At 38.2% G+C, this 19,429-nt stretch overlaps 1 protein-coding gene across 1 annotated transcript in view; it reads right to left on the bottom strand.

The window, feature by feature from the left end:
- Nucleotides 1–13,040: 13,040 nt before the first annotated feature.
- The window catches only part of PPIG (peptidylprolyl isomerase G), a 36,414-nt gene continuing 30,025 nt past the window's right edge, over nt 13,041–19,429 (bottom strand). Inside the window, exons 11-13 of the mRNA XM_024208005.2 lie at nt 18,246–18,330; nt 14,633–14,769; nt 13,041–14,326 (exon numbers count right to left, since the gene is read on the bottom strand). Of these exons, the coding sequence (XP_024063773.1) occupies nt 13,207–14,326; nt 14,633–14,769; nt 18,246–18,330 (1,342 nt within the window). The 3' untranslated portion in view covers nt 13,041–13,206. The remainder of the gene's footprint in view (nt 14,327–14,632; nt 14,770–18,245; nt 18,331–19,429) is intronic.

Raw genomic sequence — 19,429 nt, 5'->3', positions numbered from 1 at the left:
GTGAGTAACCGTCTTTTTTCCTGTACTGTATTTCTAGTGCAGCAGGAGCCATATTGTGGTAATGTATTCTTCTATTTGTTTTTGCACAAGCTTCAACAGGAGAGTATGTGCAGCAGTGTAAATCCCACCCTTTGATCAACTGTTGCTGCAAAGACAGCACAGATGCAAAAGACAACAGAGAATGTTGTTTGGAGCTACCTAACAAAAATCCTGCCATTTAAAAAAGAACATTCTCTACATGTAAATGTATATTTTTAATACACACATTCTGAATCACATTATATCCCTATTGTATCTATAACACAGAAGCAAGGTCCAAACAACTTGAAAGTAGAACTTTTTAACTAGTCATTTCTTTGCTTTTGTTGAGTTGGTTCTTTAACTTTTATAATGTAGGCACTGGTTATATCTGATCTTCCATTCCAAACCTATTTCTTCTCCATCCTGCTAATTTTTGCTTGGAACAACTGATTTGTTTGCAAATTGTGATGCTTAAAATAGGGATAGAGAGAATTTTTCTGAAAAACTGGAATGTGTCAGATTCAAAATTTATTTTACCATTTAATTAAATCATTGCTTGGGGCTTATTATCTCCCTGTCCCCATGGCTCATTTTTAAATTATTTTTACCCACACATTCTCAGAAAAATTTCAGAGCTCCCAACCTTACGCACAAAGATGGTTCTTCAAACACAAAGAATGGGGCATTTTTCTTACTCAGGGTATTAGCAAAGACACAATTATTTAGCAATACTTACCATAATGGGTTGGAGCCAGAGCAGGAAGGACTCAGGCTAGACAATCCAGTTAAGTGAACTGCCTGGTTACTCTCTAGGACTATAGGAGTCCTCCAAGACCAGAGGATGAGAGAGAGAACAAAAGTAGGGACTGGAGAGATTAGTCAGGGGGAAGAGGAGAAACTGGAGAGAGAAGCCAGAGGAAGGATGGAGGGGGACAAGGTAAGGACTGCAAAATGGAGCCTAGGGTAAGTGTGGAAGATGGTGGGAACTAAAGAGGAGTTAACTAGGAGAGTGATGGGAGATGTGTGATGCATACACAGATACGTGCACACACTCTCCCATGCACGCATGTGTAGATAACTGACCTCTTAGAGTACGGTTAGTGTGTTGTTATTTGAAATACATCCGAGAGTCACTCCACCCCCAAACCACTGACCAAGATTTAGTGGTGGTATAATTTACTCAGCAGGTGAGAGCTGGGGGGAGGTAGGGGGTGTTACACTGTGATAAAAGGTTATTTAATGGTAGACAAAATAATACAACTGGCTGTTCAAAAATATTGGGATTTTATTTAAATCAGAACAAATGCATTCCACCTAACTACAACAACATTAAATATATGAATATATATAATAAAAAAATAATTTGAATACATACACTATAACTTACTAATAAGCATACTTAACTATGACCCTCTAAATAAAAAAATATCTCTGTATGCACAAGCTATTATCTTGTAATTACTATTACTATTATTATTATTACTATTAGTTCAAGCTCCCCCTTTCCCCAAATCACTCACTGGGTTGACACAAAAGCCTAACTCGATAGATATTGCTGAATCACAATTCTAGACTTAAACATGAGAGAAGCCATCCACCTACAACTACTATTTTAAATCAGGCTCTGAGTTTGCTGTTTAAGGTAATATCTTCTATACCATTCTGTCATGTATTTCACTTTTATTTTTAAAGTCGGCCCAGTATTTTCAGTAAGGTGGTAACATGCACAGTGGTAGGCCATGCAATAACGTTGTGGATCATCACCCTTTCTAATAATGTTGGGGGGAAAAAAATCAAACGTATATTCTCACCTTGATGAGCGTGGCAGCTTAACTCCCCCTAGGAAAAGGTGTACCTAGCGTTGTAAATTTAGGATACAAGTGTATGAAACACTCCTTTACTGCTTCATCAGTTTCTTCCATTATAAATAGACAACCCCACTCTCAGCACAGCAGCTGTTCTCTGTTACAGTCAACTGCATCTGCTGTTTAGTGCTGATTTGCAATTTACCAAATGCATTGTATGCATTCTAGCCTCTTTTCAGAAAGAGGGTGCTTTGTGTCGGGCCCTATGGAAAGAAAAGTCTACTTTTTCATATTTTTCTATTAGTAGGCTAGATTTTCTAATATTGGTATCCAGGTTGTGGCCACAAATGCAGTGTGAACACAAAAAAAGTGCTAAGGTCTGAAATATGCCCCTCTGTGTACTTTCAAAAGACATGAGAGCTGGTACCTGCTGCACACCTTGGCAGCGACAGCTCTGCATGTACTTAGGCAGAGTGGGGAGCAAAGCACTGGTTAGACAAGTGCTCTAAGCAGCAAAGGGACATCCTAGGAAAAGCCGGAGGCGCCTCAGTGCAGGTGCTTCACTACTGACACAGGCAGCTGGGGCGATTCATGTTTAAAACAACTACTCATGGGAACTGAGAACAGTTTAAATATAGCTGTTCAGTAAGAACCATTAGCCAGATCCTTGGTATTCACTGGTGGTCATCACAGGTTGGGTGGAGAGATAAGCACAAAGGTGGACAGTACTTTCATGCCCTGATCCTTGAGTTGCTGGTCTGATCCCGAGGAGCAGGCTCACGGCTGAGCTAAGTTACAGCAGCTGCTAATGGCCTAGGGCTTGTTGGGATTGCCAAGGCTCAGGATACATCTCCTTTCCACTCTTCACAGCTCCTGGTCTTGGAGGCTTGGGAGGAGGTGGCAAAGGAGCTGCTATTCCACCCCTATGCTACTTGGGGGTTCCCCAGTGCTGGAGTTATGCTAGCTTTAAGAGTGGGATGTTTTATATGAATACTGCAGAGCCAAGTTCCTGGCCCCATGGCTCTCCAGACCAAATTATCCTGAGTACTGGGCAAGGATGTGCATTATTACTATGGGACACTGTCTGCCCTCAAATACCTAGAGACTGCTCTCAGTTGACATAGTATGACCATCGTCTTTTTACTGAGATTTAGAGGCTTGTCAGTAAATACAACTGGACACTTTCTTCTTTTAAAGGACCATATTGCTGAACAGGATATTCTTAAGGCTGAAGAGGAACAAAAGTGAGCTGAAGAGACTATTCGAAATTACTTTAAAGCTAAACAAGATCAGGCCGATCTGTGGAGAGAAAAAATTCAAACAGCACAAGTGGATACATTGTTAGAGTATTCCGTAAAAGTGATAATATGGCTCCTTGATTATTCTCTCTCTCTCTTATGTAAAAGGATAGGATGAAAAATGTAGGTGACTCTGTAAATTGACTTAGCTGGGTATCTCCCATAACGTAGATGAAAATGAAAGACGATACAAAAAGATTGGAGAAAGAAGCTAAAGAGCAGCTGCATGGATTAGTGGAAGCAGACAAAAGCTACTGGGCAGCTGAAATTAAAGCAGGCGAGGAGAGAACAAGAAAATACAGGAATCTTAAATCCAGTAAATGGTAACTGGGGTGGGGGGAAGGGGATTATCCACTTAGATCTTTTAGCGCTAAGAGACATTTCAGTGCCTGTCAGTGGCAGAGGGTTGCTGCATCACACCTTAGTCCTTACTGTTCTAAACCAAAGCAAGACTGATGCCTTTTTTTTTTTTTTTTTTTTTTAAACAAAGTGTCACGGAGGGAAGGGGATGTCTTGGGTCCGATAATTGGTGACCTGGAGGTGTAAACCTATCTAAATTCAGCCCAGGCAACTGAAAAATGGCACCATCTGAAGATGGCTCTGGTGAGCACTGTAGTCTGATTGGATTCCCACCAGCTTTACCCTTTAGAGGTTAAGCAAAATCTTGGGCTGTCCGAGTGCCACTCTTAATGCTAACTGGCAACACTAGTGATAGTCTGAGCTGAGAAACCAAAGCTTGAATAGGCGTGGCTTCAAACATTTTGTCAATAGTAGAAGTGGTTCCTTCAGGTTAGAATTCCAGCACATTGTTGGGGTAGTGTGGGGAAGCTTATACTGATGCTGTATGAAAACTAAATTCATAAGAGGTGAAGTCCTGTTCCTGCTGAAGTCAATGGGAGTTTATCAAAGCATTTCATAGCCAAGTTTAAAAAAAAAGCACTTACTACATTCAAGAAACTCAAGGTCCATACCTTGCAATGGATTGGAGTACTAGTGCCAGAGTTGTTAGATCACTAGCTTCACTAATCACCATTTGAAGGCTGTTTTCCAGACCAACCCTCACTATGGGATCTCAGTCTTGAGTGTTACACTGTTGAGTTTTAGGACATTTAAAAATTCTCTTCTGATCCAGAAAAGGGAAGATAAATTTCTTTCAGGCTGTGATTGGGCTGAAATTAACTCCTATTTAAAATTAATGGAGGCTAAATTCTGTTACAGTACTATTTTTGCCTGTGACTGGCATTCTGGTATATTTGACTTAAGTGTGTATTTCTGCATAGCCACTCACCTTTCCATAGGAGCCAGGAGTATGTAGCATAAGTGTTTTGAGACTGGGCAGTTTTAGCGTCAACAGTCACAATCCTTCAGATTCACTTATTCTTTGAAGCAAGTTGAAATGTTTTCTGCCAATAGGAATCCCTCAAAGCCTGTGAGCAGTTGGTTTCTAGACTGGATCTAGTTATTCATGAGATGAAATCCTAAATTACATAAAATTCCAGTGCTTGCCAGGCAGTGATTTTACATACATCTTGGACTTTCTAGCAGTAGTTCAGTTCCCTTTTACAGGCCCAGAGATATCCCCATTACAAAGGTTTCCCAGATCAAACTCCTTTCTGAGACCTGGTGAGGTGGAGTTCTGTTTATCTTCTAACATACATTTGAGTTAGTTCCCTTCTATCAACCCTCTTGTCTCTGATAATATCTTTTTCAGGCGCTGTCAGGCAATGGTGAAATTTCCCCCAAATTCTAACTGGCTTAAAAACTTAAAGATTTAAGCCATCTGGAGTTATAGCAAAGGCTAGCTTACAAGTGGCCTAAACATATTTCAAAACCTGCTCTGTTTTGGGCTCTTGGCAATAAATTAACCTTTAACCAATTGCTTTGTGTTAAATTGATGCTGTGTGGCAAGCTGAGCTGAAGATCAAGATTTCGCTAGTCACAACTTACTGACTATTCTATAAACAGAACAAGCTTTTCATTTTATGCTCTGCTATTGGAAACTTATTTGGTGGCTGCTAAAATTTAAGCTTTTTTGCCTTTTCGCAGTCTTAAGAACATAGTAACTGCCATACTAGATCAGGGTAGAGGGCCATCTATTTCATTATCCTGTTTTCAACGGCAGCGTTTTGATACTTCAGACAAAGGTGCAGACAATTATACAATAACTCTACGCAGAGGGGAAGTTTCCTTTTAGTCCTTAGCAGGAAGGTGGTTAGTTTATGCCTTGAAAGGTGAGTTTATATTCTTTCCAATTTTGTACCCTATCTAGTGTAATTGTAGATATTTTTATTCCACAAATGTCTAATCCTTTCTTGAATCCTCGTAAGCCTCCACAAGGTATGGCATTGAGTTTCACAATGTCCCCGTGATCTTTTATGCTAGGAGGATAAATAAGAACCCTGATTTACCTCTTCTTCTATAGCACAATTTTGTATTTCTATCCTTTGACTTTCATCAACCTTTCAAATAGACTGAAAGATTGGGGCTCTCTTCACATGGAAGTTTTTCCTCTACCAATCAGGACTTTTACTTCCCTATGCTGAATTCCTATTTCTGCTATATCCACTAATAGGGTGGCCAGACCCAAACAGTACTTTAGGTTAGGGGGCATAGTATCAGTTTTATATTTTCAATATTTTTCTGTCCAATATCCCACCCGCTAACACTAATGGGACTGCCTATTTTTCCAAATTGAAATAATGACAACCCTCAGTCTTGTCTAACCATTTTAGTTCTTCCCATGTTAAATGGGTGCACAAGTCAGCTTCAGGCCTACAGCAAGCATGAAAAGACAGAGTCCCCAAACCAATTTTAAAAATAGACAAAGGCATTGTTAGTTCCACCTCTGAAGATACATTTTAAATAAAAACCAGAGAAAAAGCTAACTGTAGAATAGATTACATTTTTCTGTTAGAACCAGAATGTATAGTAAGATTTTTGGATGTTTCTTTCTTCACCAAAAAAACAAGCAGATAAAATGCCAAAAGTACTAACTGAGAAAGAAACAGACAGAAGCTTCTGTGACTTGCAAGGCCAGTCTACAACAGCGGTTTTCAACCTATTGTCCGCAGACCTTTGGGGATCTGCAGACTATGTCTAAGATTTCTCAGGGGTCCACACCTCCCATTCAAAAATTTTTAGGGGTCCACAAATGAAAAGGGGTTGACAACCACTGGTCTACAAAACCTCTCTGCTGACAGGGGCGGCTCTATGTTTTTTGCCACCCCAAGCACGGCTGTCAGGCGGCTTTCGGTGGCACGCCTGCGGGCGGTCCACAGTCATGCGGATTCGGCGGCGTTTCTGCGGGTGATTTGCCGGTCCCGCAGCTTTGGCTACCCGCTGCTGAATTGCCGCCGAAACCGTGGGACCGGCGCACCTCCCGCAGGCACGCCGCCGAAGGCCGCCTGTCTGCCACCCTCACAGCAACCGGCAGGCCGCCCACTGCGGCTTGCTGCGCTGGTGCCTGGAGCCACCCTTGCAGCTGCAAACAGCCCAAGGCAACCACAGAACAAGAATGATCAAGAACAGAATTCCACTAGACCTCACCTAATATTTAGTTTAAAACTGCTCAAGAAATAAGTGTCACTAATATCCAGCAGATTAAGGAGAAGGCTAGAGTCTACACTATAAAAGCTGCCTGATTGTAATTCCTTTGTACAGTTACTACTGATCATAGTTTAATAGATTTGTTCTATGAAAAGATACTTAAAACAAACGAAGGGTAAAGTATGTACTGTCTGTAACCAGTGCCATACCTTACTTAATACTCAACATCTTTGTTTCATAGAAGTTTTAGCTAGACCTTTAACAGCTAGCTTCTTGAATTAATATAAGAACAATTCTGGGTCATGCTTTGTAACAATCAGTGAAACAATTACAATTATTAAAAAAAAACTTTAAATTGATGACTGAAAGTTGGACAAAGCAGCTTTCCACCTGAACTTCTTTTTGAAGAGCATAATTTATGTGGTAGTGAACATTACAAATAAGAAGTTTAAGAAGCCAAACTATTGCGTGACAATGGTCAGCATTGTCACAGTGACTACCTGACAATTTCTGTACTACAATGTTGTAATCAAGTGTTCACCCATTTCTCTTTAAAAAGTTAATAAGGACAGAAAGGTGCACTGTTCTGGCACAAAGCATAAATAACCATATTTTGAGAGCAAAAACTAATACAGGATAAGAACAAAGGATGATCAGTAGTTAGCGAGGTCAGAAGTGATGTCCTTTGATAATTACAGCTTTTTAAAAAACAAACAAACTGCAACTAAAAGACCTATATTCCAAGAAACGCTGGTCCTTTATAGGGCATAGAATCATGCAGCAAATGCCTGTTTTTACATAAGCATTTGTAATCAGCAGTTTCAGAAACATTAACATGCTGTGGTGTGTGGCACGCAACTCCATACCCTGAAAAAAAACACCACCTCTGATCATGGAAGATTATTACTTTTCAAAGAGGGCGCATGACATTTTAGAGCAATTTTTAAACTTTTCAAAACAGATAGTATTTACTAGTAAAAAATGTGTTTAGGTACAGAAGTTTACCTAGAACTTTGAAGCAGAATATCTTGTGGTACTAATCTCTCTCCTTGGCAATTGTCATTCCTCAACCAAGTCCCTCCCACATACCCTGTAATAAATAAATAAATAAAAATGAAGACTAAGTTGGGAAGTTACTGGAATTTCTGACGCTGTCAAAGGAATTTAAGTTATGGGAGTATCTTTTGTCTGCTATCAAGGAACTCATTACACAGCGGCATCCCTTTTTTCTATACATTCTGTAATACAGGCAAAGTTCTTCTCCCATATGTAAAACAAGTTTTTTATGCATTGTGTAGAAAGCCACAGGCAGTTAGTTGTACAAGCAACAAGGCTCAGCCAGACTAGAAGTAGAATGGACAACTTCATCGTCAGACTGTATTGTAAAAAGACTTTCCTATAAATGTAGATGTAGGTTGGAGAGCGTGGTTTAATAAACAGCCTGACACTAACAAAATATGAAAAAAGCATTTAATATTTCTGAAAATACTTTAATACACAAGTTGCACATTCCATATCAAGCACTCACATTTTGGAATGTCCTCCCATTAGAGAACTACAGATTAAAAATTTCCATGAGACTGAGACTCAGATTACTTACTGAATTGTAATCTGTCAACACACAGCACTACTTTATTATCAGTACAATTCTTAGCTATTGCAGCAAACCAATAACTAGATAGCTCCTGTTACCACTGCTCACAAAATTAACTAGGCCTAACTTTTTTTTTTTCTTTCAAATAAGTCATTCACAGTACAAAAAATACATGTAAAAGTTAACAGTTACAGCAAAGTTAACACAATGTATACACTTATTTTACAGGGATAGATGTAAAAAAGGGTTAAATGCTTGCAGAAAAATCATTGCAAGTTTTCCTACAAACATGCTCTGCATGTTGCAAAATTTTTAACCAAAAAAAGTCAACTATTGCATTACATTAGTGCAAGTTCTAGTCTAGGTTCAATGTATTACCATCAGAACACTGATGAATGCACACATTTAATACTTTATGGAGTATAGACATGCAGAGTTGGCAGTGCAAGGGACTGATCCTGCAGTCCTTGCTCATGTGAACAGCCTCACTGGTTTCAGTCGGGGCTGCTCATAGGAGCAGCTTGGGGGTACTACTCCAGCTTGATTTATCAAAACAAGACACACAATCCTGTTACTTAGACTTTCCCTTTTAATTGACTTAATCCCCAAACTTACCATTTAATTATGTTTTATCACTGCTGCCTCTTTCCTGAAATTTTACAGTGAACATTAAATTTTATTTTGGAGATCAGAGCTTGGAATTTTTTGTTTTCTTGTTTAAGCTGGACAGAGCATTGTGCTCCTTAATGAAAAAGAAAAACAGTGTCCTTTTGCTAATATGGTACTCCCAACTACTTTGGGATTTTAATTGTTCTGAATGGTAAGGGGTAACATTTACATCAAATATAAATCTATATTCAAGAGGTGACAGTTCCAAAAATTGAACACATCAAAGGTTTGATTTTCCATACAATGCTTACACAAGCAGACTTAAGGGTTTGGAATCTAAATTCTGCAAAATGCAGTTAGTTTGCAGACCTCTGGGTAGGATTTAAATTTCTTGAATAAAGGATTCTAAATGAAGTATTGTTCCAGAGAATCATGTGAAAAAATGTGTAATGTTTCTTAAAATTTACACTGCAGTGACTTTAGGGATTAGGAAAGTGTGAAGTTTTGTGTGTTCTTATTTCCTCCTGGAAATTAAGCAGACATCAAAAATTAATTCACATCACACATGCAGAAAAACAAGTATCCATCCCTTTTCTCATACAGACTTCTTCCAAATACTATAGACAAGAATGGAAGGCAATTTAGAAAAATATATATCTGATAACATACAGTATGTTTCTTATGAGGGTTTATAGCATAACAGGAGTCTTACTAAAATTCAGTAATAAATATTCTTCTGCCAGTCACCTAAGCAGTAAATCAAACGTACTCCTGGTAGGTATGTCCAGCAGAGATATTTTGTCCCCTTAATATAGCAACTATTCTAGGAAAGGAGTGCAAGGATGAGAGAACAGAAACAAACCTCAATTAAGGTTTATATTATGTTGAAATCTATTTGCAAGACTGAGTAATATTTATAAACTAGACATCCCTCTGAGATGGTCATCAGTAAATACCTGAAGCCATCCAATGAGAATTAACACCATAAGGAGTCCATAGTGTGACAATTCTAATAGAAAATGACCTTTTACAAGGTAATGTTGATAATTAGATGGATTGGAAGAGGGAAACTTGACCCAGGGCCTTTTTAAACAATAACACTGTGGCTACTCTTATGTAAAAACCAAAAAATTAGAATATGGCTACATGTCTTTAAAAGGAAATGGTTTTTGAAAAATTGCACAGTACATTCATCTTCAAGGAAGAATCTGCACTTCTAGGTTAATGATGGCTTCAGGAATACCCAACAAATTTGGGCTTGGTCTGATAAAATTTGCAAAGAAACAATAATTCGATTCTTTAATCACATTGCACATAGCATACAATTCCAGATTATAAAATCAGCAATCATTACAGGTCATTAGATTAGCTGTGCACTCTGTTGTCAGAGTGTGGAAATCCACTTTATCAGCATGTGCACTTAATACATCACAAGATAGCTTTGATAAAAATGAAATGAATATCCTTAACAAGGACAGAACCACACTCTGTCCCTGACCTTACTGTTTTTTCTTGCATCATTGTAGCACATAAAAACTCTTGAGTCGACCAATTTTGGGAGATAAGTTAGAAAACACAGCTTTTCCCATTATAGTATGCAATATACTTTCCATGCTGGATAGACCACGAGCATTGTTTTAATTACCTGAAATAAAATATTTATCACATTTCAGTTCCCTGTCTAAGCAACTGTGGGTAGGATTTTCAAAAGTGATCAGCCTTTGCCCAATTTACCATCAACTTTAGCATGAGCAGAGGTAGGCCAACATCAAGTGCTTTTGAAGATCCCACCATGTGTGGTTAAACCTAATTCCTCTTAGTACAAAATTCAATTGCAGTAAACAGTGACTGATTTATGATGCTGTCTCCTCAATTGGATTTAAATCAGCTACAAAGAAAGTACAAGAACATAAAAAACTATTATAATAATTTTTTGTAAGAAAACAAGGGAGGCAATATATGAAAGGGTATAAAATATATTTTAACTTCTAAAATAAACATATCATACAAACTTATCTTTCCCAAAACTATACTCAAATAGCAATTGGAGGACTTATTTTTCACTCCTCTATCAATAAGAATTCTGTTTTAAAAAGGAGATACTTCTTAAATATACACAATTTTAACATTTTCTTTAGTCTTTGATTGCAACATAGTCTTAATCTTGAAAATTATTTTCTACTGATTGTCTTTTATCCCCACCACATATATTGTGCAGTTTTCCCCCCTGAATTCCTATGCAGCAGGAGCCAACATAGCTACTTAACTATTTGCTACTTTGATTTTATACAAGCTTCAGTGATGTCAGCAGGAATATGCATAGCAATGCAAATATTGCTTGTTGGTTAATTGCTGCTGAAGAACCAGCAAATGGAGAACAATTTATTTATTTATGTATTTATTTTGCACAGAGGCCCTACAAAAATAATGAAAAAAATGCTCCAATTAACTGCCTTTTTTAAATTAGAGAGACTCTGGAGCACATTATATCCCTACTCAATTATAAATATGTCAAGGAAGGCTGGGCCCAAAGTAACCTGATAGTGCTTTTAACTTTAATTTCTTTGCTTTTGTTTAGTGTCAGACCCAAAACAATGCGACTGGATCAGATGCAGTTCTGTAACTTTACTGACATGGTACTGGGTTCATAGTTGCTTCATGTCCAATCCAATGACAAAGAATCTATTATGGATCTTTCATTATTATCACAACCCCTCCTAAGAAGTTTTTTTCACACCCTTTAATGGGCTTGTGTGGCATTCTTACTCATTCTGCATTAAGAGTACTACATGCAAAATGTGTATTAAAAATATTATGAAAAATAGTTCACAGCAGCTCCAGCTACTGTTCTTAAAAAAAAAAACAAAAAAAACCACACACACACACCACACCTTTGCAGTTTTAGTTTTATTCACCCACAGGTCAGTCCACATTGTTTACTAACATCCTCCCCCATCTCCTCCCCCGCCCCTTAAAACAAGTAACTATTTGTTCCTTCTTTAATTTTCTGGATATCACTAACCTGAATTCAGGCAAGTTTTAACCACAATGCACATGTTCAGAATGGGGGGGGGGGGGGGGGGGGGGCGGGAGATTTGCCTGACAGACCTGTAACAATGGCAATGCTATCAGGCATCAATGTAATAGTCAACTCAATATTGAGATTTGACCAAATCTAATACTAAAATAGTAAGTTATACTGTTCTCATGACACAAAAGTAGCATTACAGTAGTGCGGTGGCACTTTTAGGAGTGCAGTGATTTGCTGACCCTCTACCTATTCATGCTGAGTGGGTTATGCTTTTAGGCTACAGAAACCAAGATGACTCATCACTGCTCACTATGCTAAAACTATTGTCAGTCCCTAACAAACAGCTCTGCTCTTCTATTCAATTTTTAATGAGAGGCAGTGGTTACTAAACATAATTAGGAACCAGGCATTCCCAGGTGCAAATGCAGTCAGTGTGAATTCTAGGGAATCACTCACTCTCTGTGAATCCATTAACCAGCAATTAAACTGGATGAGGACAGGATTTTCCTCAAAAATTAGCTGCTGCATCCAAAGTTGGGTTTTCCACAGTAGGCAAGATAAAAATAAGGTAGCACTCAAAGACAAATTGCGACATGGAAGCAGGAAACAGAAAAAGGAAGATTACAAAAACTCACATTGAATGATTAGCGTTTTTGTAGGGAAAAAAAAATGCTTTCTATGAAAATAATATTTCTCCCAAAGAGATGGCTCCCAAATGCAGATGGCTGCCCCACAGAAGAAATGAATTTTGTTATACTGATCAACAGTACATGACAGCAGTTCAGGCAGAGTGGAGGCTCAATGAAACTATTTCACTTTGTGATTACAAAATCTCTCTGTCCCATACACATCCATTTCCTTAGGCTTTTTAACTACTGTATTAGAAATATAATTACACTGTAGTGACAGACACAGCTTTGCAGAGTTCTACTAGCTTCAAAAGACATTTCATATATTTGAAGCTTCTCCCTGCCCCCAACCAAAAAAAGCCTCTTTACAGACAGTCATATGTTTGCAATGGGCCAACCAAGTTTATAAATTAAAAATGTATATGCAACACAGAAGGTATTCCCCTGGCTGTCAACACACAAAAAGGATACACAAGCAATGAAATAGTTAAAACACAGCACACTGTATTACACATGAAATGTTTCTCATTTCAAGTTTATTAAAACTTTAGCAGTACAAATGATCCAGGTTTTAGATTATCAAAAGACCAAACTGAAGTCCACATTAAAAAAAAAAGGTGTTCCCCAAAATGTCTCAAACTTTGAGACAGAATGGAAACAACAAGTCCATAGCTCATCCACGTCTGTCTTCATCTGTTCCAGGACTTGATTCGTGATCAGACTTTTTATCCTTACGATGGGCATGGTCTCTTTCCTGACTCTTTGATTTTTGGTTAATTTCTTTTTCTAGTGAGGATCTAGTCTTCTCTTTTTCCCTACTCCTGTGTGTAGATGATTTTTTTAATTCTCTATCCTTACTGCTTTGTCTTCTCTTTGAGTCTGGACTTTTATCCTGATCTCTAATAGCCTTTTTATCTTTATTGGTCTCAGGGCTACTACTTTCACGGCTTTTTGAACGCTTCTTCCTTTGGCTTTCAGAGTCATTTTTCTTATGTGAACTTCTACTTTCTCTGTTAGGATACTTCTCTTTGTTTCTGCTTTGACTTTCTTCTCTTTCACGGCTCCTTGAGTCTCTCCTCCTCCTATTCTCTTTTCCTTTAGATTTTTCTGGTGTGCCTTTTCTCTCTCTACTTCTTGATCTTCCTTTTCTTTTTGCTTCTTTATCTTCATTTTTTGAATGCTCTTTACTTCTACTCCGGTCTCTGTCTTTACTTCTAGATCTGGCTCTCTTCCCTTTGTCTCTGCTTCTGCTTCGTTCTCTTGCTTTACTATTGGAACTATGTTTTCCTTTAGTCTGCTCACGTTCTTTGCTCCTTGATTTTGCATGTTTCTCCCTGTCTTTGCTTTTACTGTGATCTTGTTCATTACTTTTTGATCCTGCACTTTTACACCTCTCCTTACTTCTGCTCCTTTCTTTATCTCTCCCTCTAGAATCATGGTGCTTGTCTTTACCTCTCTCATGATCCCTCTCTTTGCTTCTTGATCTCACTCTCTTTTCTTCATGTCTGTTGTGCTTAGTGTCTCTTTCTCTGCTCTTTGATTTCTCTTTGCTTTTGCTCCGGCTTTTAGATTTAGCTCTTTTCTTGGCCTTGCTTTTATTATGCTTATCGTTCTTTTCTGAATTCCTCCTTGTCTCCCTGTCTTTACTACTGGATTTGTGGTCTTTTGTCTTCTTCTCCTTTTCCCCTCTTCTGTTTGGGCTCTCAGAGACTTGTCTGTGGTCTGATACTTTTCTCTCCTTTCCTCTCCCAGGGCTTTTTTGAGCATCTTTCTTGTTTTCATTTACTTCACCCCTTGGAGAAAGAAAAATATTTATTTTTAAATCTTTTGAACAAAAATAACTTCAATACTGAAACTGTTAATCACTGCATGAAGTTTAATTTGTATTATGACATCTACATTAATGGCTACACAGATACCATAACCATAAAGAGGGGTGCTTTAAAAGGGATAGAGCAAAGATAGCAACGAGATAACTACGCCAAAATCACATATTCTGAGAATAAAAAAAATTCACTGTGATACAACAGATGAGAAAATAGGCACCACTGTATTCTAGACAGAAATTCCAATGTATATAGAAAAAAGCAGTGTCTTACTTATCTCCCTTTATCCATCTTTCTCCACTGGAAACTCTCATTCTTTGAGCTCTTTGCATTTCCTGCCTCCAATGTGGAGGAGTCTCACTGCGTCTGAAGCGATCCCTTGACCTGGATCTGGAAGGCGTCCGATAGCGCTTGAGAAGGCAAAAAAGAAAGACTGTTAGATATAACAGAATTTAACATTCCACAGTAGGCAAGATGTGTCATACATCTGGGGTGAGATTCTGAGTTGCACCTACCAGAAATGCAGCACAGAACTCAGCCCAGCAGAAAAAGAGGCAACAGTGGATTTATGTTATCTTTACGTCACCTACATTCTGGGCTGCTCTGGAGACCAGACTGGTTGCTAGCATAAATCAATTCTGAGAGCTGGTATAATTTACATCATTCCTCCCAGTGTCTGCCAATGGACTGCTCCACAACTTACAGTAACTGACAATTCACATAGCTGTCTCAGGCTACAGGATTCTCCTATATCGGACATGCCCCTCCCATCCCCACTACTAGGGTTTAGGGTGGGGGGAATCCTCAGAAGATAGTCTGCAGCTGTCTTCCTCAGTTACTCTCCCTTGACTGGATCCAGGGCTTTTAGAGCCACTTTACATTGCTCCCGTCCCATTACCAGCAAGTAGGGGAGAATCTCACCTCTGGACTGCAGTCAAACTTCATAGTAAAAGCACTGAAACTAAAGGTTAACACCTGTATAACATTATCTGAAAAAAACAGTTAGTGAAGAAATATAAAAACTTGCAAAGCGGTCTCAACCACATTTTTTGTTGCATTGTGCTATTGAATTCTGATGTGCAAAGTATCTTGGTTCAAATCTACCACCCTTTGTAAACTAGAATATTTCCCTCCTGAAAATCAATTCAGCCTTCCAGCACTCTATTAAGGTCTCTCACGAACATAAAAGGTTAAAGAACCATTTCATTTTAAATCCCCATTTTCACTCACTAATAGCTTCCTCAAAATATATATATTTCCCCCCATATATTTCTTGAGCTTACTCTCTGGGCCAAGAAGCAGCTTTCTTTGCAAGTTTGAGCAAAATGCTTTTTTGGAGTTGAGAGTGCAGGGCGTGGAGAGAGGAAGGGAGGGGTTTGGGAGGCATTTTTTATTAAAAATGTCTAATCTGGTTTACTGCATTCAAGTAACTCAAAAGTGGCTTTATTTTCAAATATATACTCAGCATATAGAGAGTTCTGGAAGGAATGCAATCTGAGCCATATTTGGAAACAAACGAACACACAAGCACTTGAAAATTACGTACTGAATGACTAGGGCTCCTAGGCACTATAGAAATACAGAAATAATACACTTACATTTTATATTCAGTTAAAATAGATACCCCAAAATGGTTGATCAAATATCCACACTGCAGTCTCAGAAATTCCAAAAGACCTTAAATGAGTTTTATGTAAGAGCCAGGTATTATTATTCTTTGAAATAGAATTGTTGGGCTTGAACCTGAAAATCTTTTAGATATTAAATCAAGTTTAAAGAACTTTTTTCATCAGGATGAATACTGCTCACCCTTGTCCTGCAATGAAAACTCCCCGTAACATTTTGCAAAGCATCACTAGAGCAATAGTTTACAAAAACTTTACCATTAGCTTTAAAATTTAAGGGTTATTGCAAATGTTCATCATTGTAGGCCAGGCTTGACATGAGTAACTGGACATGGGTGAGGCCTCATTTCTTGAAAGACAGAATTAGGGAGGTGAGTGGATCAGCAGGCTGGAAACAGAATGTTTGTACTAGCTAAGATAGGTAAATGGGTCAGTAGGCTAAGAGACAGAATGTTTGTACTAGCAAAGATAAAGGGCAACACTCAGGAAACCATTTACAATGGCCAAGATAAGCCTGGAACATAAGATGAGGTAAATAGTAAGTCATGCATGAGCAGAGCATGCTGTACAGGGATTGGTTCCTACAAAGTGACTAAACCAATCCCAAAATGCATGGATGCAACATATAGAAAACACAATGTAATGTGTAAATGTACATAAAAGAAGAAGTTTGCTGTGAACTTTGGATGTGTGGTATGCCCTGTACCCATCCCCTACACTTGAGCCTGATAAATTCAAGTATAGTTTGATTGTATGCCAATAAAGAAACCTCAGTGAAGAGTTCAGAGTCGAGCTGAGTTCATGGGACCCAAGTGGATAGGGTCTCGGGGGCTACTGAGTGGATAAGGTCTCAGAAGCCACCCCAACATACCACTAAGTGGATAAGGTCTCAGATTCTGGCCTGCTTTTTACCATCATTTCAATTAGGCTTGCTTTCAGCTGAAATGATGATAAAAATGTATTCAGCCATTGATGCTGAATCTACATTCGAGCTCCCACAAATCCAGGATCTAGGATTAGTATCAGTGGGAATGTTTTTTCTGCATTTTCCATAGTATAGATGCTGCCTCATTGTCACAGTATAGAGTACAACAAAAACCCCCCCCCCACCTGATATAACAATCTAACTTCAGTGAACTTTATTAAAATTTAATCATGAGAAAATAATTTACTTGGAATTTTGTTATTTAGGATTATTGTTATTACAGATTCCTATTCTGAATCTCAAACCTCTGGCACCTGACATGTCAGCACTTGATGGAACTAGGTTGTTTTTCTGAGCCATGTTTTCTGCTGGTGCCTGTCAGTAACTTTTTTTTTTTTTTTTTTAATATTAAAAATCGTTCCAGATACATTCCTAGAGTTTTCTGTTCTCTATAAAGGGGAATTTTGTTGTACACTGGATCCTTTGAAGAAAATGGCTTACTGTTTTTCCTGAAGATTTATACAGATAAGAAGATTATCACTCACTTTTCCCTCAGAGCTGGAGATTGTTTGGGCTTTGCTACTTTTATATATATCAAAAGTAGATTTTTTCAAATGAGCAGAGGAGTGGAGTTGCTGGACACTGGAATAATCAGGCAGGAAGGCATGCACTTCCTAGCAGTTGGTGGCTCAACAACTCAGAGCTTTGAGCTACACACAATTTTACCTGTCATGCATCCAGGTATGAAATTCAGAGTAGGGGACCTATTACAACTAAACACTATTTCTCAAACCAATATTAAAGCAATTTGGAAAATGCTTACCAATCTCTTCCACCAAACTCCAACACTGAGCATGACAAATTAATGTTATTTTTTCATGGGACCACTGGTAAACTCAGATTTTGCCAGTGGTATTTAAGATTTTACAGTTTATTCCAAATGATTAACAACTCGTGCTTTTGAACTTTAAAGTAATTTGAGTAAGCAAAACAGATGTAGTTTTCGTTTAAAAACTTCAACTATAAAAATCAATTTTCTTTTAAATGTATTTAGTGAGCAATACTGGCTAATGCACAGACCAGGAGGAGTGGAGTCAGAACTGCTGGGTTCTATACCCAACCCTATTACTGTCTCATTATATGATCAAATCACTTAACTTCAATGCCTTACTTTGCCAATCTGTAAAATGGGCATAATACTGCCCTTCCTCTCTCCCAAGAGGGATGTGAAATTGCTTTGAGATCCTCAGATGATATGTGCTATACAAGTGCAAATGATCACCATATACCAAGGTTGGTTTTGTTTGTTTGTTTTTGTTTCTTTGTTTACACTTACCCTTGGTCCTCTTCCTTTTATTTTCCTTCCAGATCTGGTCACTAAAAGCCTTCTCTGGTATGACGACTGGGAATTTGATGGATTACTAAAAAATGAAGAGAACTGACGCTGTCTATTACATTGTTTTAAACATTGTGGAGGGAGAAAGACAGGAAAAGATCATTTAGACAGACTCCACTACTATTTTGGATTGGTTCTTTTGCAAATTAAAAGAATATCAGCCCAAATGAAAATAAAGAATAATTCTCACTCTCCAGCCAGTTCACATAACAACTAATTGTCATCACTTCACTACTTTAAATATTATCATCCTATTCATAGTATAAAAAAGGCATACAACGTTTAAAAAAATCCTTTTAGGGGCAGATGGGAGAAGAAGTGTTCCCTTACATATTTTTGGAAAAAACTTGGTATAGGAACATCTCAATACATGTACATGCCAAAACCAAGTCACTGCCTCATCATAATATAAGCCTGGCCCTTCCTCATTCCTATCGTTCATCCTTCTGCCTAAATTTGTTCCATTTAAGTTCTTAAGGATAGGAACCTGGTCTCTTTAAATGTTTCTCCGAGGTGTCTAAGCACTCTTTCAGGTGCTGCAAAAAATAAATAATAATTTGCAGTGGAATTACAGCTTGTGAAATGTTCCAGGGACAGCCATAAGGAGCGAACAACTCTGTTTAGCCTCAGGATAGGTATTGTACCATCATGGCTTGTGCTGTACAAGACTGACTACACTAACTGACCAGTGTGCTCCAACCTTGATCTGGAGAGAGAACTTATAAGGCTGAGATTCATCTGCCTGGTCCAATGGAATTCCCTCCCACAAGATAATGTTGAGGACAAGAGCACAGTAAGAGAATCATACACATATATCAACAACAACAGATACACTTTTTATCTTGTCTAGTACAGGGAATATAAATCTCTGTAAAGTAAACCACTAACTGCATGTGGTCAGGACTACATTTCCTATATGGGCAGTTTATTTCATAACTATCCATTATAATGTTTCTTGCACTTGTCTCAGAAATTTCTGTACTGGCTATAGTCAGTAATAAGATGCTAGAAAATATTAACTATTGGTCTGATATGGTATGGCACAAAGAATCAGTGTCCAATTTAAGGTAGTTCATCAGAAACTGAATTGAGAAACATAATACACCTCTACCTCGATATAACGC

This window comes from Terrapene carolina, unplaced genomic scaffold, assembly GCF_002925995.2.
Source record: "Terrapene carolina triunguis isolate 2854851 unplaced genomic scaffold, T_m_triunguis-2.0 Scaffold62, whole genome shotgun sequence".
In the NCBI taxonomy this organism is placed as follows: domain Eukaryota; kingdom Metazoa; phylum Chordata; order Testudines; family Emydidae; genus Terrapene; species Terrapene triunguis.
The sequence above is the reverse complement of the archived record's forward strand: the minus strand, read 5'-3'. Positions and strand labels throughout refer to the sequence as shown.